The 27,597-nt window shown below is 38.3% G+C and overlaps 1 protein-coding gene across 8 annotated transcripts in view; it reads left to right on the forward strand.

The window, feature by feature from the left end:
• Positions 1-27,597, forward strand: part of KATNAL1 (katanin catalytic subunit A1 like 1) — a 239,003-nt gene that overhangs the window by 166,773 nt on the left and 44,633 nt on the right. For all 8 annotated transcript variants that reach the window (XM_060191680.1, XM_060191679.1, XM_060191681.1 and 5 more), the window contains 3 exons: positions 9,822-9,997; positions 12,559-12,719; positions 26,726-26,894. In XM_060191680.1, coding sequence (XP_060047663.1) covers positions 9,836-9,997; positions 12,559-12,719; positions 26,726-26,894 — 492 coding nt within the window. In that variant the 5' untranslated portion in view covers positions 9,822-9,835. The remainder of the gene's footprint in view (positions 1-9,821; positions 9,998-12,558; positions 12,720-26,725; positions 26,895-27,597) is intronic.

The following is a 27,597-nucleotide window of genomic DNA, read 5'->3' on the forward strand; positions in this document are numbered from 1 at the left end:
AAGCTCAAAAAAAAAAAAAAGAAGAAGAAAGAAAGAAAGAAAAAGAAGAGAAAAATAGCTGTGGGGTCAGGCAGTGGTGCATCCGGTTAAGCACACACACTACAGAGCGCAGGAAATGGGTTCAAGCCCCTGATCCCCACCTGTAGGAGGAAAACATCACAAGTATAGAAGCAGTGCTACAGATATCTCTCTCTGTCTTTCTCCTATCTCCCCCGTCCCTCTCAATTTCTGTCTCCACCCAATAATAAATAAATGAAAAAAAAATTAAGCTGCATTTTTTTTTCCATATTTTTAAGAATATATGTGGAACGGACTGGGCGGTAGTGCACCGGATTAAACGCACATAGTAAGGAGCTTAAGGACTGGCACATGGGTCAGAGAGAGAGAGAGAAAGAGAGATACCACAGCAGAACTCTGTTAATAGTGAAAGAGAGAGATACCACAGCAGAACTCTGTTAATAGTGAATCTTCCCCTTTGCATGGTGTTTCCTGTGGTGGCTATGAGCTCAGACCCGGCCTCTGTACAGTCTTCAGTCCTCTGCCACTAATATTTGAGTATGTATTCATAAATAAAAATATGCACGCACTTTAATATATTCAGCGTGCTTTCATTTGTTCCCTCTCTGGTCTAGTGTCAGTGGAGAGAATTGCAGAGAGAATCGCATGTGCGAGGCCCCAGGTTCGATCCCTACAGTGGCAGATGCCAGAGGTCTTAGTGTATTTCTCATGAAATAAATATTTTTTAAACAACAACATGATAAAATAATATGAAGCTAATAGGACTTGGAAAGGTATTACATGTTTTAAAGCATGCAACTAAAGAACACCAGTATATAATACAGTCAACTAAAACAAAATATATTCATTTTTATCCCTACTCTGTGCAAGTTTAAATTCTTAAAACCTTAGCTGTCTCCTTTACTAAGTAGTCATAATTTATTTTACTTAATAATAGTTCTCATCTCTCTTATATACATGAATAAGACTTGTTTTTGAATGATTAAATGAGATGTTGATGGAAAACTACTTTTCTCAAGATGTCTGATGTGGAGCAAACATTCAGCAAATACTGTAACTATTATTCTCATGCTAAAACGATATCTATGCATATAAGATAATTTTTTTTTTCTAACCTACTTACTGCCTTCCAAGTGGCAGGTGATAAAACATTTTCACTCTTTTGTAATGTTTTAACAATGCCACTGGAATTTAGTACATGGACAGAAATCATTATGTGCAGTGGTGCACTCAGATAAGCACACATATCACCATCTGCAAAGACCTGGGTTCAAGCCCCCACTCCCCACCTGCAGGGGGGACACTTCATAAGCAGTGAAGCAGGTCTGCAGGTGTCTTTCCCTCTCCCTCTTTTTCTTCCTTACCTCTCAGTTTCTCTCTATCCTATCAAAAAACATAATAGAAAGAAAAAAAAAAAAAAGAAATCATTGTGTGCTGTGAGCCAGCTCACCTATGCAGGGCCTGGGTTTGAGCCCCAGCTCTGCACAGGTCACGGGTGGCAGCATTGGGGAGTCTAGGGGGTGTGAGGGGTGTGGGGTTTCTCCTCTCGCTCCATTTCTCTTTCTGACCCCTCTCTCTAAAAGAGAAGAAAAAATTGAAAAAAGAGGCATCATTGTATCGTTTAGTTATTTAATTTTTTTTAATGTGATTTAGTGGGTTACAAGATTGTAGGATTACAGGGTATATATAATACAACACCCACCACCAAAGGTCTGTGTCTCCACCCTCCCACCATAGTTTTCACAAGTCTCAGAAACAGTTTGCTTGATTCTGGGTTTTTGTTGTTGTTGTTTTGCAAGTTCATGTGTATCAGATCAGCTCTCTAGATTCCACATGAGTGAAACCATCTGGTGTTATCTTTTGGTTAGTTATTAATTCTAGTAACTGTAGATTTCCTAGAAGTTTCCATTTATAACTATGTTATATGTGAATAAAAACAATTTTACCTTTTTTTAAAAAAGAAATACAACTATAATTTCATAAATTACTAAACAACTGTTCAGAACAGTTATTCAAGTTCTTAGTAAACCTGGTAAGTTGTGACCTTCATAGATTTTTCTTTTCCCTATCAAGCCCTCGTTTGCATCTCTGGCTCTAAAGATTTTAGTGTTAAGCCATCCTACATTTGTGCATTTGTGTTTTTTTCCCTTCCCTGCTTAGTATTATGAGAGGCTTATCCATTTTAATCTTCTTTCCAAGGAACTTTCAGCTATCTTGACATTTCCTATTGTTTTTCTGTTTCTGTTTTACTCACTTCTGCTTTTAAGCTTATTAGGTCTTTTTTTCCTTCTTTGGGGTATGATTTTCTCTTTATTTTCCTAAATTCTTAAAATAGAAGCTGAAAGCAGGAGGTAGCAAACAGCAATGTGGGGACAGTTGCCTGCCTGCCACCTGTTTTTGAATGACCCACAAAAAAATGGTTTTGGCTCACTTGGCAGAGTCCACAGTTTAACCATCTGCGACAACCCGGGGTAAGCCTCCAGCCCCTACCTGTATGAAGCTGGGGGCTTCATACTGCAAGTGTCTCTCCTTGTTGTCTCCCTCTCTCACCCTCTCACTCTATAAAAACAGAAAGAAAAAAAGACAAAAAGAACAGTACAGTGTCATGACATGTAATATTTAAAAGCAATTTCAGTTATCCATATCCATACAGCAACTTTATTTATCGGAACACCACACACTTGTGTGCTTACATATGTTATCCTTGGCTGTTTGAGTGCTCAAATAGCAGAGTTGAGTGGTTGTGATGGAGACTGTGGGGCATAATTAGTGCTTTGCTCTGCTCCTTGGTTCCCCATAATCGCAGCGTTTGAAATGTCATGCCTATCACTGCACTGTGACATGTTACTTTATTTCCTTTATTGCATACCCATCATGTCAAAGCAAGAAAAGATGAGAAAAACGAAGCTGGCGTATTATGCTTTAAAGCAAAGTGGAGTGCAGATTATTGAATCAGATGACAAAGCCTTGTGTCTGTTATGCAGTGACACTGTAACTGTGTTAGAGAGGCATAATATACACCAACATCACCAAACCCATCACTCATTCCAGTATCCCCAAGTGACTGGGAAACGTGGGCAGCAAAATAGAAAACTCAAAAATGAATTCTTTTCATAGAACTCCTCCTGAAGATAAAAAATGGAAATAAGTCTATACCCAGAGTAAGTTTCTCTGTGTGTCTTTCTCTGCCTAAGCAAAGAGACATCCCGTGATTTTACTAACTTAGGTTTGATTGTAGCTGCCAAAGCCATTCGCCAGGAGAAAATTAACTTTAATACTTATTAGCCTTTTAGTAGGGACAGTTGCTGCAAGAGTTGAGGACATTCATAATCAATCTTAAAACAAGGGACATGATTTTGAGTGGCTTTCTTTGGCTCTTGATGAACTGACAGATGTAACCAATACTACTCGGTTGTTTATTCAAGAAGTCAGTGCTGAGTTTGAAGTTACCCAAGAATTAGTTTTAATGAATATTGTTTGCAAAACAAGTAGACAGTGTTTATACACAGTTGAGAAAACACTAATTCTGGTCAGCCTAACATGAAATCTGCTGACATGTGTTACAACTGATGGTAGTAAAATATATGTAAAACTGAAAAAGCTAGGGAGTCAGGCGGTAGCGCAGCGGGTTAAGCGCAGGTGGCGCAAAGCTCAAGGACCTGCATAAGGATCCGGGTTCGAGCCCCTGGTTCCCCACCTGTAGGGGAGTCGCTTCACAAGCGGTGAAGCAGGTCTGCAGGTGTCTGTCTTTCTCTCCCCCACTCTGTCTTCCCCTCCTCTCTCCATTTCTCTCTGTCCTGTCCAACAACAACCACATCAATAACTACAACAATAAAACAATAAGGACAACAAAAGGGAATAAATAAACATAAAAAATTAGAAAAAAAGAATTGAGAAACTTTAAAAAAAATTGAAAAAGCTTAAGTGATCAAATTTACACAGCTTTGAAAGTGGAAGGTATTTCAAGGTCTGTGATTATTAACTATTTTATTTCTCAGCAGGTATTTTGCAGAGGACAGTTTTGTCACATAAAATAGAATCAGTAGTGCCTGTTTTTTTTTCTTGGGGGCTTATTTATTGTCAATCTCATTATTTTTTGTCAGAAATAGAAGCTGAATATATATTTTTTAATTTTTTACTTGTTATTACTAGTTTGTTACAAGAGTGTAAGATTACAACGTATAGCTCCACACCACACACACCACCAGAGTTCTGTGTCCCCACCTCCCACCTCCCAAATAAATCCACTAGAGTTTTCATGCGTCTTACAGTTTGCTTACTTTTGTTTGGTTTGGATTTTTTTTTTTTTTTGGCAAGTTCATGTAAATCAGATCTCTAGGTTTTACATATGAGTGAGACCATCTTGTAGTTGTCTTTCATCTTTTTACTTACTTTGCTAAGCATACTTCCAGTCCCAAAGAACACAGTGTCATCTTTTTTATTGCAGAGTAGTATTCCATGGGATATATAATCCCATAACTTCTCTAGCCAGTCATCTGATGCAGACCACTTAGGCTGCTTACATTTAGGCTATTGTGAATAATGCAGCTATGAACATATGTCCATTTTGATCAGTGAGAAGCTGAATATTTTATCTTGCCCTAGCACACAGCAGCAGTTCAATGACTTACTGAAAGTTACATTACAGCTTTCTGAAATTAAGGTTGATTTATAGCTTTTCTGAGTGAGAGGAACTTCTCAGGAACTACTACTGAACTCTGAATGACTTTGGAAATCAGCATTTGCTACCACATGTTTTTAAAATGAATTCTGCCTAATATATCACAGAACAGTGCTTCTGTGCAAAACTAAGAATTATCTCAGTGCAAACAATTGAATCAAAAGTAACATCAAACTGTTTTACGTTAACTCTTCATGTTGTTAAGATGAAGAAATGAACATTTTATTGCCACCCAAATTTGCAACACACACACACACACACACACACACACACACACACACACACACACACTAGCTCAAACTATAGCTTCTGCTCTGCAGCATTTTTAAAAAAAAGATTACGATACAAGTATAAACAATTTTCAGGTTACAAAATCTATTTAACTACAGTTGAAGCAACTTCCATCTAACCTTTAGTTGAAAGTGATTAATTCGCAATGTTAAGACAAATATAAAGAGAACATTAATTTTTCAGATGCGTAACTCAAGAGTGGGGAATCTTTTTCTGCCAATGGCCATTTGGATATTTATAATATAATTCTTGGGTCATACAAAATTATCAACTTAAAAATTAACACTTAGTAGTGTTGCTATGAAAAAAAAAAAACCCTCCTAGGTTTATTGACTTTGAGTTTAGCTTGTGGTTCAGACCAAGTGATTTCATGGGTCATACACATGGCTGCCAGCTGGCCTGTCCCCAGCCCTGGCCTCACTAGTAGTGAATATTGCTAACTTGGAATCATATGCTTGTGAATTGCTATCAGTATGTGACAGTACCTACCTGGATAAAAAGACATTTTCAAAGATGAAATACATAAATCTATTAAAGAGCATCATTGCAACGTGAACATTTGGAATTGATTTAGATAAGGGAGCACAAATGTTGAATCACAACTAAATGAAATGTCTCATCGCAAATGAATTCCTTTCTTATTATCAGATAATTTTATGAAAAGTTGTACTCAACTACAAATTGCTACAATACTTAGAATTTCTATTCTTCTTTTTCTTTTCTTTCCTCTTCTTTTCCTTTCCTTTCCTTTCCTTTCCTTTCCTTTCCTTTCCTTTCCTTTCCTTTCCTTTCCTTTCCTTTCCTCTTTCTTTCTTTTTTTTTTTTTTTTACCTCCAGGGTTATTCCTGGGGCTTGGTGCATGCACTACAAATCCACTGCTCCTGGCGGACTTTCTTTCTCTCTCTCTCTTTCTCTCTCTTTCTTTTTTTTTTTATAAGATAGGACAGTGAGAAATTGAGAGAGAAGGGGAAGATAGAGAAAGGGAGAAAAAGATAGATAACTGAAGACCTGCCTCACTGCTTGTGAAGCGACCCCTCTGCAGGTGGGCAGCCAGGGGCTTGAATTGGGAATCATTCCACAGGTCCTTTGGCTTTGTGAGCTTAATCTGGTGCGCTACCGCTTGGCCCCATACTTTGAATTTCAACAGTAAAAATTGCGGCAAATTTTGTATTCTACATACATATTTATGTAACATCTTCAGTTTTGCCTGTTGGTCCCCAAAGTCCAAAATATTTACTGCCTGGCCCTTTACAAAGCAAGTGTATTTTACATTCAGACATTTCTGCTCTGCATATTTTACTTACACACGTCAATAGAATTAATGCTCAGGTCTCCTAATGACTTAAAAAAAAACAGCACAGGACAACTTTGTTCTACTGGATTTACTGCTTGAAGCCTATTCGCTGTAATAAAATCATAACGCTTTGTATTAGTTTCTTTTTTTATTTCTTTATTGGATTAATGTTTTACAGTCGACAGTAAATACAATAGTTAGTACATGCATAACATTTCTCAGGTTTCCACCCAACAATACAGCCCCCACTAGGTCCTCTGCCGTCCTGTTCCAGGACCTGACTTTGTATTAGTTTCAAACTTGCAGACACTTTTCATGGCTGTCCTATATACTGAAGATTCACTGAATGGTAAAATTTCTTACTGTGAAAAAGTAGGGTACTCATTGCTGCAGTGTGATTCTTTATCATTTATTCATTTATTTATTTTATTTTCATGGGGGTTATTGCTGGGACTTGGTGCCAGCCCTATGAGTCCACTGTACTGAGAATCCACTGCTGGCCATTTTTTCCTTTTTTTTTTTTTTTTTTACCCCTTCTCTTCCCTTTCTTTTTTATTAGATAGGACAGAGAAATTGAGAGGGGGTAGGGAGGGAGAGGGAAAGAGAAAGAAAGGGGCCAGGCAGTGGTGTACCAGGTTAAGCGCTCACACGGCAATGCACAAGGACCTAGGTTCAAGCCCTTGGTCCCCACCTGCAGGAGGAAAGCTTCATGAGTGGTGAAGCAGGGCTGCAGGGGTCTCTCTGTCTCTCTCCTTATCTCCTTTTCTATCTCCCATCTCCTCTCAGTTTCTCTCTGTCTTGAAAAAGAAAGAAAGGAAGGAAAGAAGAAAAGAAGGAAAAAAGAAACAAGGAAGGAAGGAAGAAAGAAAGAAAGAAAGAGAAAAAGGAAGAAAGAAAAGCAAAGAAAGAAAGACAGGCACTCATAGACCTGCTACATCCCCTGCGGGTGATGGGGGCAGGGAAGGAAGGTCTCAAACTCTGGGTCCTTGAGCACTGTAATGTGTGCACTCAACTTAGTGAGCCACCACTTGGCCTGCTGCATTATGATATATATATTATTTATAAAAAGGAAACACTGACAAAAACCATAGGATAAGAGGGGTACAACTTCACACAATTCCCACCACCAAAACTCTGCATCCCATCCCCTCCCCTGATAGCTTTCCTATTCTCTATCCCTCTGGGAGCATGGACCAAGGGACATTATAGGGTGCAGAAGGTGGAAGGTCTGGCTTCTGTAATTGCTTCCCCACTGAACGTGGGTGTTGACAGGTCGATCCATACCCCAGTACCCTGCCCCACCAGGAAAAGAGAGAGAGACAGGCTGGGAGTATGCATTGTGATTCTTTTTTTTTTTTTTTTAAATTTATTTAAGAAAGGAGACATTAACAAAACCGTAGGATAGGAGGGGCACAACTCCACACAATTCCCACCACCCGATCTCCATATCCCATCCCCTCCCCTGATAGCTTTCCCATTGTGATTTTTTTAAATTTTTAAATTTTTAATTTATTTAAGAAAGGAGACATTAACAAAAATCATAGGATGGGGGGGGCACAACTCTACACAATTCCCGTCACCCAATCTCCATATCCCATCCCCTCCCCAATAGCTTCCCTATTCTCTATCCCTCTGGGAGCATGGACCCATCGTGATTCTTAAGTAGCCTAACTGCTGCTTTGAAGAATCCTGTGCGGGCCAGCAGTGGCACGCCTGGCTAAGCACAGATAGTACCTTAGTACAGGAACACACACAAGGACCCAGGTTTGAACCTCTGCTCCCTACCCTACCTGCAGGAGGGTTGTATTACAAGTGGTAAAGCTGGTGTGCAGGTGTCTGTCTTTCTCTCTCCCTTCCTATCTCCCTCTCCACTCTCAATTTCTCTCTGTCCTATTGAGTAAAAACAGGGAAAAAAGGAAAAAATGACCGCTAGGAGGGGTGGATTCATTTTGCCAACACTGAGCACCAGTGATAACCATGGAGGCAAATAAGTAAGTAAGTAAGTAAATAAATAAATAAATCCTGTGCTGGGAGAAGGGATCAGTAATATGCTAACAATAGAAAGGAAACTTTATATTCAAGAATATATCACTGGAATTAGTTGGTATGTTTAAAAATAGGGTTGAAAGAAAGCACATTGGTAGCACACAGGTCTTGCATGGGAGGGATCCCAGGTTTGACTCCCAGCACCAACATATGTCAAGGCTGAGTGGTGCTTTGGTTAAAAAAAAATGCGTATAACTATATGTGTTTAGTTTTGAGGAGGAGTTTTTGAGCTCTTAGTCATGAGGAAAAGATAATTTGTTTAAAATTTAATTCCTCCAGGAAGGCATGAGGAAGTACTTTTGTTTTCTCCACTAAATTTATTCATTGATCCAGGAAATAGAAGAGTAGGGTACTATGAAGGCACATAATAGTCCTCTATTGCCTTTGAACTACCTACTTTATGTTATCTTGGCTTGGCTGGGGGGGGGGGGTTGTGTTAGATAACATAATGGTTATACAAAGAGACTCTCATGCCTGAGGCTTCAAAATCAACGCCCCAACCACCTTAAACCAGAGCCAAGCAGTGCTCTGGTAAAAAACAGATAAACCTCAAATGAAGTCTTGGCTGAAGATTATCTTTGCAGAGAAGCCTTAGAAGGGAGAATTCCTGGGCAGACTGGGACGCATTGCCAGAGTCACTGGGCTCTGGAGTAATTTGGCGGGACCCAAGAGTTCGGATGATACTCTTTGCAGTATCTTGTAGGAGGGCTACAGTCATGTGCTCTGCCACGGTGCCGCCATCCCAACTACAAGGGACCAAAAGAGTCTTGGGAATAATTTCTACAGGGGCCGGGTTGCACAACTGGTTGAGCGCACATGTTACAGTGCTCAAGGATCTGGGTTCGAGCCCCTGGTCCCCATCGGCAGAGGGAAAACTTTGCAAGTGGTGAAGCAGTGCTGCAGGTGTCTCTCTGTCTCTCTCCCCTACACTCTCGATTTCTGGCTGTCTCTGTCCACTAAATAAAGATAATAAATCTTTAAAAAAAGAAATAATTTCTACAGTTTTAACTGATATCAGCGAAACTATGGTGTGCACATACTTCTGCATTGTCAAGAGCAAATAGAATAAAGTGCAGCAAACCACCGTCACTGCTATACAGCTTATCACATATATCCCGGGCGAGCTGCCGTCCAGTTTATGCTCATATAACATAAACCCATAGTACTGAGCTGATCGTTTATTTTTATTATTTTCTGGACTATTGTTTGTGTGCTGTCCTTGTTCACTCTATATGATAAGATGTATTCTAATAATGAATGACAATGATGAGAGAATATAAAAGATTCAAAGAGTGAATCTTTTTGATTTTCAGAGTAGTTTCAAGCAGGTATTTTAAAGAATAGAAGAAAGTGTGAGTCAGTGCTGAAAGATTTTTTTTTTTTAACAGAGTGACACTCTGCTCTGGCATGGTGTGGTGCTGGGATTGGACCTGGGGCTACAACCACATCGCTGAAACTTTTTTTTTTAAAGCCCCTGTATTTTATATTTAGATCTCTGAAAGAAGATGAACTTGGCTGAGATTTGTGATAATGCAAAGAAAGGAAGAGAATATGCACTTCTTGGAAATTACGACTCTTCTATGGTGTATTACCAGGGTGTGATCCAGCAGATCCAGAGACACTGCCAGTCAGTTAGAGACCCAGCTGTGAAAGGCAAATGGCAACAGGTGAGATCCCATCAAGGCGGTCAGTGCCTGAGGGTGGGGGCTTGTTACCAGTGTGTTTGAAAGGCTAGAGTTGGAAAACGTAGCCTGTAGATCTTACATGAATATTAAAATATATTTATAGTATATGCTGAATAATTTTCTGTCTTGCCTTGTCAGTGTGTTAGGCACCATAGTTGATTAAACCTATTTCAGAGGGTCGGGCGGTAGCGCAGCGGGTTAGGCACACATGGCGCAAAGTGCAAGGACCAGCATAAGGATTTGGGTTCGAGCCCCCAGCTCCCCACCTGCAGGGGAGTCGCTTCACAAGTGGTGAAGCAGGTCTGCAGGTGCCTATCTTTCTCTCCTCCCTCTGTCTTCCCCTCCTCTCCATTTTTCTCTGTCCTGTTCAACAACAAACGACATCAACAACAACAATAATAGCCACAACAAGGCTACAACAACAAGGGTAACAAAAGGGGGGAAAAATGGCCTCCAGGAGCAGTGGATTCATGGTGCAGGCACCGAGCCCAGCAATAACCCTGGAGGCAAAAAAAAAAAAAAAAAAAAACAAGCCCTATTTCAAAGATACTGAGTTCTGACCGAATCTGCTTTTAATTGTTACTCTCATGATCAGTTGCCTAATTGTGTGTCATTAAACATTCTTGAAATAAGATATTTCTACTTGCCTTTTCCATTTCATTTCTACAACTAGCTAAACTTACTTAATCAAAATTTTCCTCTAAGAAAGTTTCCTTTTCTTTCAAAAGACTCCTTACAAGTAAAAAGGAGGCAGTAATCTAATAGCAGAAAAACACTAATATATTTGTTATGTTTTTGACTGAACAACTTGATTATATAATAGTACAGTTAGTAAAAATTGGAATTGTAATTTCCCCACTTACTCTTAAAACTTCAGATCACTTTAAAATTAAAAGTACAAAGTCAGATGTTTCTTTGAAGTTTCCATTTTATGTACTAATGTCTTTCAAGTGTTTCTTCTAACGCTCCCACTAGTCAGAAATTGATGTTTCACTACATTTTCAGGGTAGGTTTGTGTTAGGGATCATTTTCTGACTTAAGTGTTGTCAAATTATGTTGAGTGAGGACTTGCTCTAACTAAAATTTAAATTTTAGCTTGTTCTCTTCTGCCTACTAGCCACAGGCAAGAGTGGTCTATTATTCTGGCATGGAAATATTTTTGACATATTCGTAATTGCGTTAAGTAGAGACTGGTACTGTTCACTGACCACTTCCTTTCTACTGTGTTTCTGTCCAATAGGTTCTAAAATTGATCAATATCCAAGTACAGCAGATGAAGTTTTCCTAGATTAGCAGTTGAATTATACCTAAATTTTCTCTGGTTTTCAGTTTTTTTTTTTTTTTTTTTGCCTCCAGGGTTAATGCTGGGGCTAGGTGCCCACACTATGAATCCACTGTGCCTGGAGGCCATTTTTTCCCATTTTGTTGCCTTTGTTGTTGTTATTGTTATTATTGATGTTGTTGTTGTTGGATAGGACAGGGAAATTAAGAGAGGAAGGGGGAAGAAAGTTACACACCTGCTTTACCACTTGTGAGGTGACCCCCTCCCCCCCGTAGGTGGGGATCCTTAGGCTGGCCCTTGCGCTTCATACTGTGTGTGCTTAACGCGGTGCGCTACCACCCGCCTCCCTGGTTTTCAGCTTTTCATATGTTCCTATCTGTATACCATTCAAGATAAAGTAAGTCCTTATGCCCTATTCTACATCAAAGTGTGCTTTCTGGTTCAAAAAGTACTGGTTGAAATGAATTTATTAGTGTAAATTTCAGTATGTCCAATCTATTTCAACATATTTTCTGCTTGCCTTTAAAATTAGTTTGTACTTACAATTATTAAAACACAGAGATTTCCACTGAGGAGATGCTCAGTAGTGGTTTTTTTTTTTTTTTAATACCTGAGAAATCTTGCCTCTGAACTTAAAATAAATGTTACCTAGTTAGTACCTGAGTAAACTTACGCTATGTGCTTACCAGGTGCACCACCGCCTGGCCCCATACCTGAGGAAACTTAAAACAATTCCGGTTTTAGGTGACGGAGTTTTAAAGTAGCAATAGGTAGTGGCAATGCATAGTACTTTCAACCATGCCAAGCTCTCAGATGTTCATGAGAGGCATGTCTTGTTAAATGATACTGAGGGTAAATGTTGGTGAAGATTTTGGCTGACAATTTTGAGGAAGTTGTTTTAAATATATCGAAAGCATTTAGCATTGCTTTATGGATTTCTGGGAGCCATAACTAGCTACTGCTGTTGCTTGTTTTGAATTGTACTGATGTTCATTATATTTCTTAGTAGAAGTGGTTTAATTGTGAAAGATATGTTACTATTTCCTATACAGAAAGGCATGTCGTTATCTTCATTTGTCAAGCTAATGCCTGCCCATCTACCTATGTCATTTAAAATATTTCTTTTGTTTTTGAATATATTTTAATATCATTTTTATCCTTTGGATATCATTAACAAAGTTTATATTCTATAACTATTATTTCTTATTCATTTAAGGTTGAAATAGTTTCTATCATAAGGGCTGCTTTATTTTTTTTTAAGGTTCGTCAGGAATTACTGGAAGAATACGAACAAGTTAAAAGTATTGTCAGCACTTTAGAAAGTTTTAAAATCGACAAGCCTCCAGATTTTCCGGTGTCCTGTCAAGACGAACTATTTAGGGATCCTGCTGTGTGGCCACCCCCTGTACCTGCAGAACACAGGTAAATAGGACTTTCTACTTTTTTTTTTTTCTCATTTTATTCAATAAGACAGAGAAGTTGAAAGGGAAGGGATAGATAGAGAGGGAGAGAGAAAGACACCTGCTTCACTACTTGTGAAACATCCCCTCTTCAGGTGGGTAGCTGGGCTCAAACACAGACCCTTGAGTGGGTCCTAGTGCTTAGTACTATGTGTGCTTAACCGGGTGCACCACCGCCCGTCCCCGAAGGATTCTCTGCTCTCTTTTTGTGCTAATTGTATTTCCATAGTGAGGGCAAGTACATGCCACTCTCTGTTAGAATTTCCACAGCTCTAGGTTTACAGTTTGTATTTGATGAAGACTAGAGGTGCATCCTTGTGGAGTGCTTATTGCTGTGTACATCTTGATGTTTATTGTTAAAGGAAGTCTTTCAGATTTCAGAACATCAGCATCAAAACTTAGATGACTTTTTATTTTAAAAGACACTAACAACTTTAAATGAAATGCTGTGAATTCATTGTGTGAATTCATCTGGTTGGATCTATAGTTGATTTCCATAGTTTTATATAAGGAACCTTATGGGTAAGGGTTAATTGACTTAAAATTCTTTTTTTTTAATTTTCATTTGTTATTAATAGTTTGTTAGAAGAGTGTAAAATCACCACGTATAGTTTTACATCACACCCACCACCAAAGTTCTATGTGCGCACTCTCCCACCTCCTATTGATAACCACCACACTTCTTATAATTGACTTAAAGTTGTCTAAAGGCCAGGTTCCTTTTTTAAATTTTTAAATTTTATTTATTTATTTTCCATTTTGTTGCCCTTGTTGTCTTTTTATTGTTGTAGTAATTGTTGTTGTTATTGATGTCATCGTTGTTAGGACAGAGAGAAATGGAGAGGGGAGGGGAAGATAGAGAGGGGGAGAGAAAGATAGGCACCTGCAGACCTGCTTCACTGCTGGGGCTCGAACCAGGATCCTTACACTGGTCCTTGTACTTCTCGCCACGTGTACTTAACCCTCTGTGCTACCACCTGACTCCCTAAAGGCCAGATTCCTGACTGTGGCACAGACTTTAAATTGGTATGCTGATGCTATCATATGCATCATCTACGTTAAAGCATCCTTTTCTTTTTTCCTTGTCTTCTTGTCTTTGTAGAGGCTGTTCTTTCTTCAAGTAACATCTGTAACTCTTACCCCAAACTAAGCAATTCATAGTCACTCTTTTAAGTTTTAGCTTAACTGTCACTCCTCTGTTAAGCCTTTTTTCAGTTTGCCCAACTTGCTCATAGTAGTTATGTTGATTTCTTTAACAAGGACCATGGTTTTATTTACTCAAGTAATAAACAACAAACTTCCTCTGCTGGCCAAGGGTTTGGCAAATAGGAGGCATTGATGACATTGAATGACTGATTTTACCAGAGAAGAAACAGATCTAGAGACTCTGAGTTAAGCTAGACCTGTGTTTGAGTGTGGGTCTTCTGGCCTTTTAGCCCGCTTGATTGTGAAGCAGTGCTGCAGCCAGACTGTTTCATCATAGAAAATAAGTTTCCTGTGGGTCAGCAACTTTGATTATGTACTCAGCTTGTTGATCTCTTGAAGTTTCCTATAAGCATTGAAGGAACTGTGAAAAGCAGTTCACTTGTTCTCAAGGCTCTTTTCCATTGAGTTACAGATAATTTTATGATTCCCAGTGTAAAAACATTGGATGATTATTCTTTTCTCACTTATACAACAATATTGTGCTTTATTCAGGCGTGCCCAGTTTCAGGTGTTTTGAATTACAGTCACTTTGCCCCCTAGAAGGACAGTGTTTCAGGGACCTGGGAGGGAGCTTGGTGAGTGATGGAGTGCTTCCTAGCATGTGTGAGGCTCTTGGTGTGATGTCCTGCAGGGCATGAGAACAGACAAAAGCAAAAAATGGAGCTGTGGTTGATGGAACTGTGCGTTGCAGTCTCTCTTTCTTCCCTCCTCACCCACCCATCTTTCCCCATCTCTTCTCTCTCTTTCTCTCTTTCACTCTCTCTCCTCTCTCCCCCCTCCCTCCTTTTTATAAAATGAGAAGATACTGGCTCAGCAGTCACAAGGTTCTTATCAGAGTCCCAAGAAAAATACTAAAAAAATAGAGATAAAAAATTAAAAATTATAACTGGGAAAAAACAGAAATAGGTTATTTGCTTCTTTGATCTATCAGAACTTGAAAATTATGTATTTATGGGTATATTAAAACAAAAAAAATGAGAAATTCATCAATTCAGAAATATGCTTCTGGGGCCAGGTGGTGGCACACCTGGTTGAGCACACATGTTACAATGCACAAGGATCCAGGTTCGAGTCCCTGGTCCCTACCTGCAGGTGTCTCTCTTCCTCTCTATCCCACCCTTTCCTTTCGATTTCTGGCTGTCTTTATCCAATAAATAAATAAAGATAATAAAAAAGAAGCTGCCTGAATAACTGTCAATTTACACTACACCTTTACCAGTTTTATTAATTCTATAAAATATTAGAGATTCAGAAATATGCTTCTACTTTAAAACTGGTATAACCATTTTTTAAATATTTAATTGAAATATAACACTGTGCAAGTTTATAGTATGCAAATAGTTGATTTGCTAAATGTATATTACCATAGCAGTAGCTAACATGCGGTCACATCAGATAGTTATCATTTCTTTTTTGTATTGGAACAATTAAATGTAGTCTCTCAGCATTTTTGAAATTTGTAATACAGTTTTGTTTATAGTCTCTGATATGTATTAGATTTTAGTTACAATTAGATTTAAAATCTTTTATTAGAAATTGTATTACTGTATACTATTTATATACTAGTTTTAAATTTGTACCCTTAAAGAACATCTCAATTTCCTCACCCCCCCCCCCCAACCTCAGCTCATGGAAATGACTATGCTCTGTTTTTATAAGTTTGGCTTTTCAGATTTCATATTTAAATGAGCTCATATACTATTTGTCTTTCTCTGTCTGATTTAGCAGTAGTATAATGTCTACAAACTTCATCCACATTGTTGGCAAGTGGCAGACTTAATGTCTCATGACTGAAAATACGAGAAAGAGAGAGAGAGAGAGAGAGAGAGAGAGAGAGAGAGAGTGTGTGTGTGTGTGTGTGTGGTCTTCTCTATCCAGTACTTATCCAACTCTATCCAACACTTAGGTTGTTTCTGTATTGTGAACAATGCTATAGTGAACATGAGATTGAATATGTCTTTTTGATAACCTGTTTTCATTTCCTTTAGATGTATTCCCATGAGCAAAATTGCTGAATCATTTCATAGTTGCATTTTTTTTATATTTTGAGAAACCTCTATATTATTTTCCATGGTGGCTGAACAAATTTGCCTTCTTATCAATAGTGCACAAGTATCCCCCCCCCACATCCTGACTGGCACTTCTATTTTCTTGATGATGGACTTTTTTTGCAGATCCGAGGTGATACCTACTATAGTGTGTGTGTGTGTGTGTTTGTGTGTGTGTGTGTGTGTGCGAGAGAGAGAGAGAGAGAGAGAGAGAGAGGAGGAGACACTATAGCAGCAATATTTCTTTTGCTGCCACAGCATCTCTCATGTGTTGATGGGGCTTGAGCCTGGGCCACATGCACAGCAGTGTGTCGGGTTGCATTTCGGGGGAGAGAGAAGAGACCAGGAACTCGTGGTGGAGCAGGATGAAAATCATTTTTTTTTTGCTTGGTTTTTCTTTTTTAAATTAAATTAAATTTATTTTTTATTTATTGGGGAATTAATATTTTACATTCAACAGTAAATATAATAGTTTGTACATGCATAATATTCCCCAGTTTCCCATATAACAATACAACCTCCACTAGGTCTTCTGTCATCCTTCTTAGACCTGTATTCTCCCCACCCACCCACCCCAGAGTCTTTTACTTTGGTGCAATATGCCAATTCCATTTCAGGTTCTACTTTTTTTTTTTTCTTCTGATCTTGTTTTTCAACTTCTGCCTGAGAGTGAGATCATCCCATATTCATACTTCTGTTTCTGACTTATTTCACTTAACATGAATTTTTCAAGGTCCATCCAAGATTGGCTGAAAACGGTGAAGTCACCATTTTTTATAGCTGAGTAGTATTCCATTGTGTATTGCTCAGCCACTCATCTGTTGTTGGACACCTGGGTTGCTTCCAGGTTTTGGATATTACAAATAGTGCTGCCAAGAACATATGTGTACACAGATCTTTTTGGAAGGGTGTGTTGGGTTCCTTAGGCTATATCCCCAGGAGAGGAATTGCAGGGTCATAGGGTAGGTCCATTTCTAGCCTTCTGAGAGTTCTCCAGACTGTTCTTCACAGAGGTTGGACCAATTGACATTCCCACCAGCAGTGTAGGAGGGTTCCTTTGACCTCACACCCTCTCCAGCATTTGCTGCTGTTACCTTTTCTGATGTATGACATTTTCACAGGAGTGAAGTGGTATCTCATTATTGTCTTGATTTGCATTTCTCTGACAATCAGAGACTTGGAGCATTTTTTCATGTGTTTCTTGGCCTTTTGGATCTCTTCTGTGGTGAATATTCTGTCCATGTCCTCCCCCCATTTGCAAATCTTTATTCACGTGGGTGCGCCAGAATTGGGTGAGAGCACAGAGGTTTAGGCCACGTGGAGCTAGCAAAATGGCCACCTCCCACTGTGCCTACCAGCCCTTCTCCGGGTCAGGTTGCGTAAGAGAAAAAAGAGAAGAGAGCGAAAGTGGAAACAGGAGAGGCTTTTATGGGAGAATTCTGGAAGTGGCAATTTGGGACAGGATTGGCTAGGAAAGGGGGTGGAGAGAGGCAAAAGGTATGTTGGGAAGGTGGAAGCGTCCTTAGCAACTGTTACAGTGGTTTTATCTGAATTAGCAATACCCTGAGGGGATAACATGGTGGAGATCTGTATATAATACTTGCATGGAAATATAGTGGTTTGTGGGCCCTGCCAATGTTCGACCACATCTGCACAATTTCCCAACAGCAGTGCAGGCGTCTACTGTGTCCCCTCTCTCCAGTCTTAGTCAGGTTTTGATCTTCTTCTCTCCTCCTCCTTCTCCATCTTTTCCTTCTTCTCCTTCTCTATCTTCTCTTTCTCCTCCTCCTCCATTGTCTCCTTCTTCTTCTTAAATATTAGTTATGTTTAACATTTTCATTGGCCATTTGGATGTCTTCTTTGGGAAAGTGTCTGACTGAACTCCTTTGTCCATTTTTTCAAATAGATCTTCTTTTCTTACTGAGTTTATCTTATATTTTTAATATTTTAAAAGATTAACATTAACCCCTTTTCTATTAATAATATATGGTTGCAGTTGTTTTCTCCTGTTGTGTAAGTTTTTTCTTTGTTTCCTTTGTTATGAAGCTTTTTAGTTTAGTCTTACTTGTTGATTTTTGATTTTTCTGTACTTCTGATGTTCTATCAAAAAAAATTTTGTGAAGAAAAATATCATGGAATGTCTCTCCTAGGACTTTTCCTGTAAGAGGCCCTATACTTAATTCTTTTTCGATTGATTTTGAGTTCATTTTGTGACTGGTATAAGATACGGATTCAATTCTTTTTTTTTCTGGCTGTTTTCATGTTTCCCCACTAAATGTTCGTGATGCCCTTGACAAATACTTAATTGACCAAGCAAGCGTTTATGTCTGAGTTTTCTTTTTTGTTAAACTGCTTAGTATCTTTTTTCTGCCAGTATTATACAAATTTAATTATGACATCTTTGTAGTATAGTTTGAAATTAAGAATTATAGTGCCTTTGGCTTTCCTCCTCTTTTTTTCATGATTATTTTGACATTTTAGAAGTATAGCTTGTGGCTCCGTACAAATATAAGGTTTGATTTTTTATTTCTGTGAAAATTCCCTTGGAATTTTATTTTTAAAACTTTATTTATTTTGATAGGACAGAGAGAAATTGAGATGTAAAGGAGGAAATAGAGACAGAGAAAGATACCTGTTTTACTTGTTTCAAGGCTAGTGAAGCCTCCCCTCTGCAGATGGGGACTGAGGGCTTGAACCCAGGCCCTTGAGTATGGTAACATGTGCCCTCTACCTGGTGCACCACCGCCCAGCACCTACCCTTGGACTTTTATAGGGATGGTGTTGAGTCTCTAGGTGATTTTGGTAGTATGAACATTTTTCCTTTGAATTTCTCTCTTTTATTGAAGTAAATGATTTATAATGTTAAATAGTTTTCAGGTGTAGGGATTACTGTATCAACATCTGTATATACTGCATTAAGGGCACCACCAGAATGCTAGTCCCCATTCATCACTCTATAAATTTTACCTCATTTGCCCTCTTTCCCTCTTTTCTCCTGGTAACAACTATTTTGTTTCTGTAGTCAAAAAGTTTGTTTTTGTTTGATTAATTTATTTAGTCTCTTTTACAAATTTTTTAATTTGAGTATAGTGGGTTTCAAGATTGTAGGGTCACAGGATATAGTTCTACACCACACCCACCACCAAGTTCCGTGTCCCCATCCTCCCACCTCCCACAGAGAACCCAGAGTTTATCATTGTGTCTTTATCTACCACATATCTGTGAAATCTAGAGAGTTTTCTTTGTCTGAGTTATTTCAATAGATTTTTCCATTGAAAATGGGAATTGAAAATGGCAAGATTTTATCTTTTTCTTTTAAAATATTTTAAATAATAGTGCCATAGGAGAGAAACATTGTGAGGGATGGAGAAAGAGCGACACCCACAGCACTGCTTCAATGCTGTGAGACTTCCCCTGTCAGGGGGTTGAGCCTAGGTCCTTGTGCTTGGGAATGTGTACACTCAGCAGTCACACCACAGCCAGGCCCAATTTTATCTTTTTCTTAAAAAAAAATAATAGCTTGGTGTGTACATATGACACATAGTTGTTATCCACTTGCATTTTGATGGACATTTAGGTTATTTCTAACTCTTGACTATTGTGACCAGTGCTGTGATGAGTATGGGGCTGTGTAAACGTAGCACAGTAACTGGCGCCTAGTAAGGAGATAATGAATGGCCAGCTCTAAAATGAAGTTCTTTCAGATAAAAGACAGAATTAAAAATGATGATCTCATTCATAAAATTCCCCAAGGAAATTTTTTTCCTCGCTACAAATTCTATGTAAATCCTTAGTTTTTGGAAACATTTTAAACAACTCTGGCAGCTAGAATATGTTTTTTCTTTTTAAAGGGCATGTGAAGTGTTGACCATCTTTGGGGAAAGAAAGATAATTATTAGTCACTGTACATTTTACAGACATTATTTTATTTAAGCCTTCCATGATCTTATGAAATTATTACTGTGATTATTTACACACTATGAACCCCACTTACAACTGAGCAAACTGAAGCTTCTAGAGATTGTCAGGAATATAACTGATACAGGATTTGAACCCAGATCTTTGCAACTTCACAAGTCTTGTTTCTGTCCACTCTGTTATGTTCCTTTCCTTTATAACAAGGCTGGGGGACATCAGGCCTACAAACACTGAGTATGTGGTCTGCAGAATCATTTGGTCTTGTCCTGCCAAGGCAACTGAAGCTGTGACTTGAAATTAAGAAATCTGCAAGCTTTTTTCATAGTAATATTAAGTGGTAACTTTTAAGTTGACAATTTTGTATGACCCTCAAATGATGTTAGAAATATTCAAATGCTATCAGGGGAGGGGATGGGATATGGAGCTCTGGTGGTGGGAATTGTGTGGAGTTGTACCCCTCTTATCCTATGGTTTTGTCAGTGTTTCCTTTTTATAAATAAAAAATTTTAAAAAAGAAATTGTTTAAAAAGAAGAAAATCTGCTATTATTGTGTTGCTCAGGGAGGAATCATTTTATAAAAGTAAAATATTTTCATATATATCAAAAAAAAAAGAAAAAGAAATATTCAAATGGCATTGGCAGAAAAGAGGTTCCTCACCCCTGCTTTATATATTTTTTGGTACCTGTGGCTACATTTTGATATATACCCTAGTGTATGACATAAAGATTTGTTATCCAGTTGGTACAATCTTTGTTAGAGGTGATTAAAAATGTTTAATAAAATACTGATATTGTGTGTGAGAAGACCACATTGAAATTATAGTGTAGGTCAAATTGCAAAATGTGTGTGAGAGCCATTACTGAGGTAGAATGAGCTGAATTTGGTGACCGATGACGGGATGAGAGAAACGCCGGCACAGATAATTGAGTATCTAGATCAAGATGTTAAATGGGATTTGCAAATGGGAACTAGAGTTTAAGAGATATCAGTATCTGTGATAGTATTTGCGGCTCATAAACATCCAGGGAATTCTAAGGTATAAAATTTTAGGTTATTCTTTGCCCAATGTGATTGACAGGTTAAGATTGTACTCTTTTCTTGCCATTTCCAAATTCTGTTCTTTTTAAAGTTCATTTTCTGGGGGAATGGCACAGGCTTTGTTTATAGACTATGTGGTAGTATGTAAGGAGTGTTGCTGTTACCCACAGTGACTGACATTTATAGAGTTCTTAACTGCATCAAGTACTGTGCTAATAGGCTATTTATGTGACTTATTTCTTGTTTAAATTTTACAACCACCCCCTAATATAGATACTATTATTATCATCCATATTTTTTTAAAGGAAGAAACAAAGGCTTAAGCAGTCTAAGGAGCCTAAGCAAGTTTATAAAATTTTGTGTATAGCTTAAATAAGGATTGGGAACTGTACTGGGTTTAGCAACATGGAGCTCATGGGTAACCTTGATGAGCAGGTCTGATGGAGTGGCAAAGAGTAATGGAGTCGATTGGAGAGAAATTGAAAACAGTGAGTACAATTCAATCCTTTTAGTGAGTCTTGTGTGTGTGTGTGTGTGTGTGTGTGTGTGTGTGTGTGTGTGTGTGTGTGTGGAGGGGGTCATCAGAGAAATTAAATGGTAGTTGTAGAGGACATGAAGCCAGGACTTAATAATTTAGAAAGCATTATATTATGAGAATGCTATTGTGGAAACAGACAAATACTGGAGCATTATCCTTGAGTAGCAAGAGGAGATGGAATCTGGTGTTCAGGTGTTGGGGCGATTGTGTCCTGAAGAGAGGCCTAGGGCTGTGGATATAGAGAGGTGTGTAGATATGGGGCTGAGAGCTTGTGGAAATTTTCTTTGGATTACTTTGAGGGAAAAGAATCAAGAAAGATGGGAGTTGGGTGGTAGCGCAGAGGGTTAAGTGGAGGTGGCATGAAGCACAAGGACTGGAATAAGGATCCAGGTTCGAGCCCCCGGCTCCCCACCTGCAGGGGAGTCGCTTCACAGGCGGTGAAGCAGGTCTGCAGGTGTCTTTCTCTCCCCTCCTGTTTTACCCTCCTCTCTCCATTTCTCTCTGTCCTAGCTAACAACGATGACATCAATATGAACAACAATAAAAAATTTAAAAAAACAAGGCCAACAAAAGGGAAAATAAATAAATATTTAAAAAATTTAAAAAAAAAAGAATCAAGAAAGGTAATCTGAGGGTGAGAATTCATATTTTTCAACTGTTTTAGTTCCAGTCTAAAGTATCCCAAGAGTGGAAAGCCATTCTGACAATTTAATTTATTTCATGTGAATTGTCTGTAGGAAGCACTTATTTTATATGTTCAGTATCCACTCATTTGAAACTTCTATTTTGAAATTCTAGATTATAGAAAAAAACGAAAGGCCTTGGCTTTTAGGGTAGTTACAGTAGCTGATTTACCAGGTTCCCGAAAACTGCATTAGATGGCTTGACTTGCAGGTAGTGAAGCTCAGTCACACCAACTAAGAATAGGTGGAAGTGGAAAAGTCCTAAGATCAGAGACAGACATGAGTTACTCTGCCATCTGTCTGTTCTCCCACCACCATCTTCTAAGAGGAGTGGATCCCAAGTGAAAAGGGGCAAGAGCCTAGAACCAGTTAAAAGTGAGTTTCTGCAAAATACCAGCTTAAAATAACCTTCAGTTCTCTTGATACTAGCCTGTGTTTTCTACACATTATATCCTCTTTGATCATTGGCCATTAGCAGTTATAGTGGATATTCCCAAAACTAGATATTTAATTACACTGTGTCTCAAAATTTATTTATATTAAGACAGCAGAAAGATGGAAGTTCTAATTCACTGGAGATAAACTAAGGCATGGGAATGAGGCAGTGGAAAATCAGAGGATATTATTTTTACATTTTTGTTGAATGAAATTGTTGCCTTGCTGTACTTTACTGTTATTTTCTCTATTTCTTCCTTTGACAAATTCTTTTTAAAATTATATTTATTTATTGGATAAAGACAGACAGAAATCGAGAGGGAAGGGGCAGATAGAGAGGGAGAGAGACAGAGACATGTGCAATACTGCTTCACCACTTGGGGGGCTGGGGGCTTCAGCCTGGGTCCTTGAACATTATAATAATATGTGTGCTTAACCAGGTGCGCCACCACCTGGGCCTGGTAAATTTTTATAATGGATTCTCTGTATGTATTGTCTTTAACTACCCTTTTTCAATTAATTACTAGAAATATTTTATTTCATTCACTGTAATATTGGATCTGAATTCTTTTTTTTTTATTGTTTGTTTTTGCCTCCAGGGTCATTGCTGGGGTGCCTGCGCTACAAATCCACTGCTCCTGTGGCCATTTTTTTTTAATTTATATTAATTTCACAGAAGTCATAGGAAACGAGTTACAAAGGAGATAGTAAACTTTATCAAGAATTACAAAAGTTAAATGTAGTATGTCTTTAGAACAGCTGTTATATTATTAAACTTGGAAATCATCTATATGTATTCAGGTCCAATATTGCAACAAATTAAGATATCTTATGGTTCTGTAGATCCTGTTGCTTAGTATGGCATGGAGTGAAGGGGTTGCCTTTCCTTTGACTTTCTGGATTTATGAAGGTTTGGTTCCATGAACCAGTTTTACTTCTACTGTCCGATCTTTTGTAGACATTTGCTGAGCAGGAACCCAACAGGCTCAACTGAAGATGTGTATTCTGAGCCCACATCACCAGAACATGTGTGTTGCTGGGACATGCCAATAACTTTATAGCAAGTCTAGAGTTTCATCTGTGTGTGTGTGTGTGTGCGCACGTGTGTGCGCACACGCATGCACAGTTTAAGATATAGAACTATACTGTTACCCATGAGGGCCCATTAGGAGCTCCCCTGCATCTGATTTCCTTCCCTCTCCTTTCAGAGTTAGACACTGTCGTGAATTTGGTGTTTATCACCCTCTTGCCTTTCTATACACTTTTGCCATATACATTTAGAGCTATAACCAATTCTGTTTTTCTTGGGTGCATAGTGTGTATGCTTTTTTCAATTTGCTTTTTTACTCAATAATATTATCTTGGAATTTGTCCATTATTTCATGTAGCTATAGTTCATGTTCATATATAGATAGATGACGGTCTTTTGTGTAACTATATAATTATATATCTATTCTGACACATAGCAGGACATAGCAGTGCTTATCAGAGCATTTATATATTAGTGTTGATAATATAACTCAGAATGAGGAAGTATTGAATTTGGAAGGAAATAAGATTCATTTGCAAATGATAGAATAGGCATTTCTTTCCATCCCTAAAGGGAGATATACTCAAATATGAGATCGAAGCTCATTATAGACATCCTGGTCTTTTATCTGTAGATCTACTAGTATTCCCTGTGTTTGAAATATTATAGGCCAGCATAGTATCAGTCTCTGTTTGACTATTGGGCAAAGGTTGATGGCACCACTAAAGTCTCCTTTAAAAAAAGGAGCAGTAAAAGAAACCTTGAGACTTGTTTTTTACACCGGCTGGAAGCTGTCACTGAGCCCTTAAATTGAAGTATGACACTGTGCAGTGATGCACTAATGGAGGAAGTAGAGACCAGAATCTAGGATTTCCTTTGGGAGGTTGACAGAGTCTGTTACAAATGTAATAGCAAGCTGCAGTGAGATGGAACTGAAAGCTTAAGGCACGGGCACACTTCCTGTGAGACACAGGCCTTGCCGCAAACAGCACATCTGGCTTCTCAAGCAGTTTCATTCATGCCATTTATGAGCTTATCAGACTACTGAGTGGCAGAACAAGGGAGGCAACATCCAATTCTCCGAACACAGCCTGTGTATGAGGTTTTAAGTAACTCTTCTCACAGCAGCAGCTTTACTGAATTGGATGTGTGTGCAGAATGGACTACAGTGGGTGTCCCCAGCAACTGTCAGCTAGCAAGCCGAAGGGGGGAAAGCACAATCTGAGAAGGCAGAGGAGATAGTTCAGGATTCACTACAGTTCACCCCTGTGCAATACAGCCCCTACAGGGCCAACCCAGCAGCTGACTAGAGGCTGGCATGCAGCCATGAGGGACGGCCTGCTGTTTATGAGTAGAGTCCCCAGGCTGGCTGTGCATATAAAAAGCAGGACTTCAAACAATGACAGACTATTTAAATAGCAGGCACAGCTGCTGACAAAAGGGCAACTTGGTGTGAGTTCTGTGTAGAAGAAATTGTTGGCCTAATTTTTCTTTTTCCCCTTTGGCCATACCCATGGATCTGATTCAGAAGAAAACATAGCAATTACAATGAAATACTAAAAAATAGAGCAGTGTAATATTTAAAAATGTTTGATTCTTTATCAGTCTTATCACATTTTAATCTTATTGGTATAATGTCTAATAATACATTTGAACCATACATTTGTAGTAACCCAACATTTGATAATGCCATATAACCATTGTTTTTTCTGAGTCCTTTCCTTATAGAGCTGTTTCACAAGATTGCTTATTCACTTATATTTCCTAAGGACTAGCATAATAGAGACTATCTACCTCCTAGTGGGCATGGAATAAATTGTTTAACTAGATCGTTCAAGGATGCAGATGTCACTGTATGATAATCTAATAGATGGACATACAGTTTCCATCAGCCTCTCCTATCTTTACCATTTCTATACAGTCTAATTCCAGATATAGAAGATGATTTATTAGACCTGTAATACATTAGCTTTATTTTGCCCTTGAGTTTGCAACCATCTGAGTTCATTTTACTGTTTTATAGGACTCATTTTTTGATGAATTTTATTAAAAATATTTTTTAACTTATTGAGTTAAAAAACAGTCTAATTCAAAACCTAATCTGCCTTTGCATTCTGAAGACTATTTTCTAATACTAGTAACCTTAGAGTAAATTGGTGTCACTTTCTGATATCATAAATGGGAACTTCATCAGGAGCAAGACAAAAAGATAATATGAAGCTGGAAAAGGGATGCTAACAGATATAATGTGGGGAAAAGAGAAATACACATTTGGCATTGGAAGGACTACAGATCCTGGCACATCTATATATAGAGAGAAGTGGTAGGAAGTGGAGGCAGAGACAGTTCAGGGAAGGATTAAAAGACTAGACACAAAGTGTTGAGTGTCCTCCAAGCATCCAAAGAAAGACTGATACTGTGCTGAGAAGCCTCAAACAATTTTGCTCTTTGAAGAAGAGGTGTTTCATATTAGAATCACAGTGTTACTTTGTGTGCTTGATTACATTGTATACTTAAAGGTAAAAGTAATTCACAGTTGTCTGTGTAATTGAGTGATTCTATGACTTTTGATATCCTCAAAAGCTTTGAGCATAAGGTTTCATTGTTGGAACTTTTCTGTTTGCAATTTGACAAATGAAATGTTAGATTTTCCAAAACGGAAACAAAAATCACTTTAATTGTAAAATATAGATTGCTAAACTATGTAAATAGACATTCTGAATTCTTGTCTCCAGATTTTTTATGTTGCTTCTTGGTCTAGAACAACAATAAAGTAATGACTTTCTGTTATACTGCTTATTATATAGGTGTAGTCTGTATTGCACTCTCTAGGTGATTACAAAGTTTTTTTTCTTACTGAATAATTGCTGTTGTACATGCCATCTCCTTATATCTGGTAACTATCAACCAGCTCTTGAGTTATTATTATTTTTTAAAACAGGACTTTTAAAAACTGATGTAGAAGTTGTGTGGCCAGGTACTGGCCATGGATTGACTCGATAATTTTATTGACTAAGGTAGTATTGAAATACTCTTGCCATTGATTACTTTTAATTTTTTTTTCTTGTCAGAGCTCCTCCTCAAATAAGGCGCCCCAATCGAGAAGTGAGACCTCTGAGGAAAGACATGCCGGGAGTAGGAGCTCGGGGGCCTGTAGGCCGAGCGCACCCCATATCCAAGGGCGAGAAGCCCTCCACAGGCAGGGACAAGGATAATAGAGCACGAGGGCGAGATGACAAGGCAAGACTTTCTCTTTATGATAATTCACCAATCACAGCCCATGACTTCTGGTGTATAGCATAATTCTTGTTGACATTGAAGAGTACCCTGACATTGACATGGAAGAGATTGAAAGAAAAGTTTGATTCAAAAGATAATTAGTCTTTGCATTTTGAAGACTATTCTATAATGCTGGTAACCTCAGCGGTATATTAAATACACACATATCTTTAGTAAAGTAAATCTTTGTGAAAAATTTCAAAATAAAAGTTTTAAAATATTTTCACAACTATTTTCGGTTAAAATGAACAGTACAGCAATTGTAGGAGGAAACTTACAAGGGAATGAGGTATATACAGAACAAAATGAGATATGGTTCATTAATACTAAAATATATTTGTACATCCTTTATCTGATACTGGAATATAGCTTGTCCAGTAGAGTACACGCTTTGCTATGTAAAAAGACCTGGGTTTAAGCCAGGTGTAAGAGCACCATGTAAGGGGAAACTTCACGAGTGATGAAACAATGCTGTAATGTCTATCTTCTCTCTGTTTATCTCTCCCTCTATGTCTCTTCTGTAAAAAGAAAGAGAAAAAAATAAGGGAGTCTATTGGGAGTAGTGAAATTGTGCAGGCAGAAAGCCCCAGCAAAACTCCTGGTGGCAAAAAAATTCTTTATCCGTAAAATTTAAGTAGAACAATATATTTTTTCCTTAATAAGA

The sequence above is a fragment of the Erinaceus europaeus genome, chromosome 5, assembly GCF_950295315.1.
Source record: "Erinaceus europaeus chromosome 5, mEriEur2.1, whole genome shotgun sequence".
Taxonomy (NCBI): Eukaryota; Metazoa; Chordata; class Mammalia; order Eulipotyphla; family Erinaceidae; genus Erinaceus; species Erinaceus europaeus.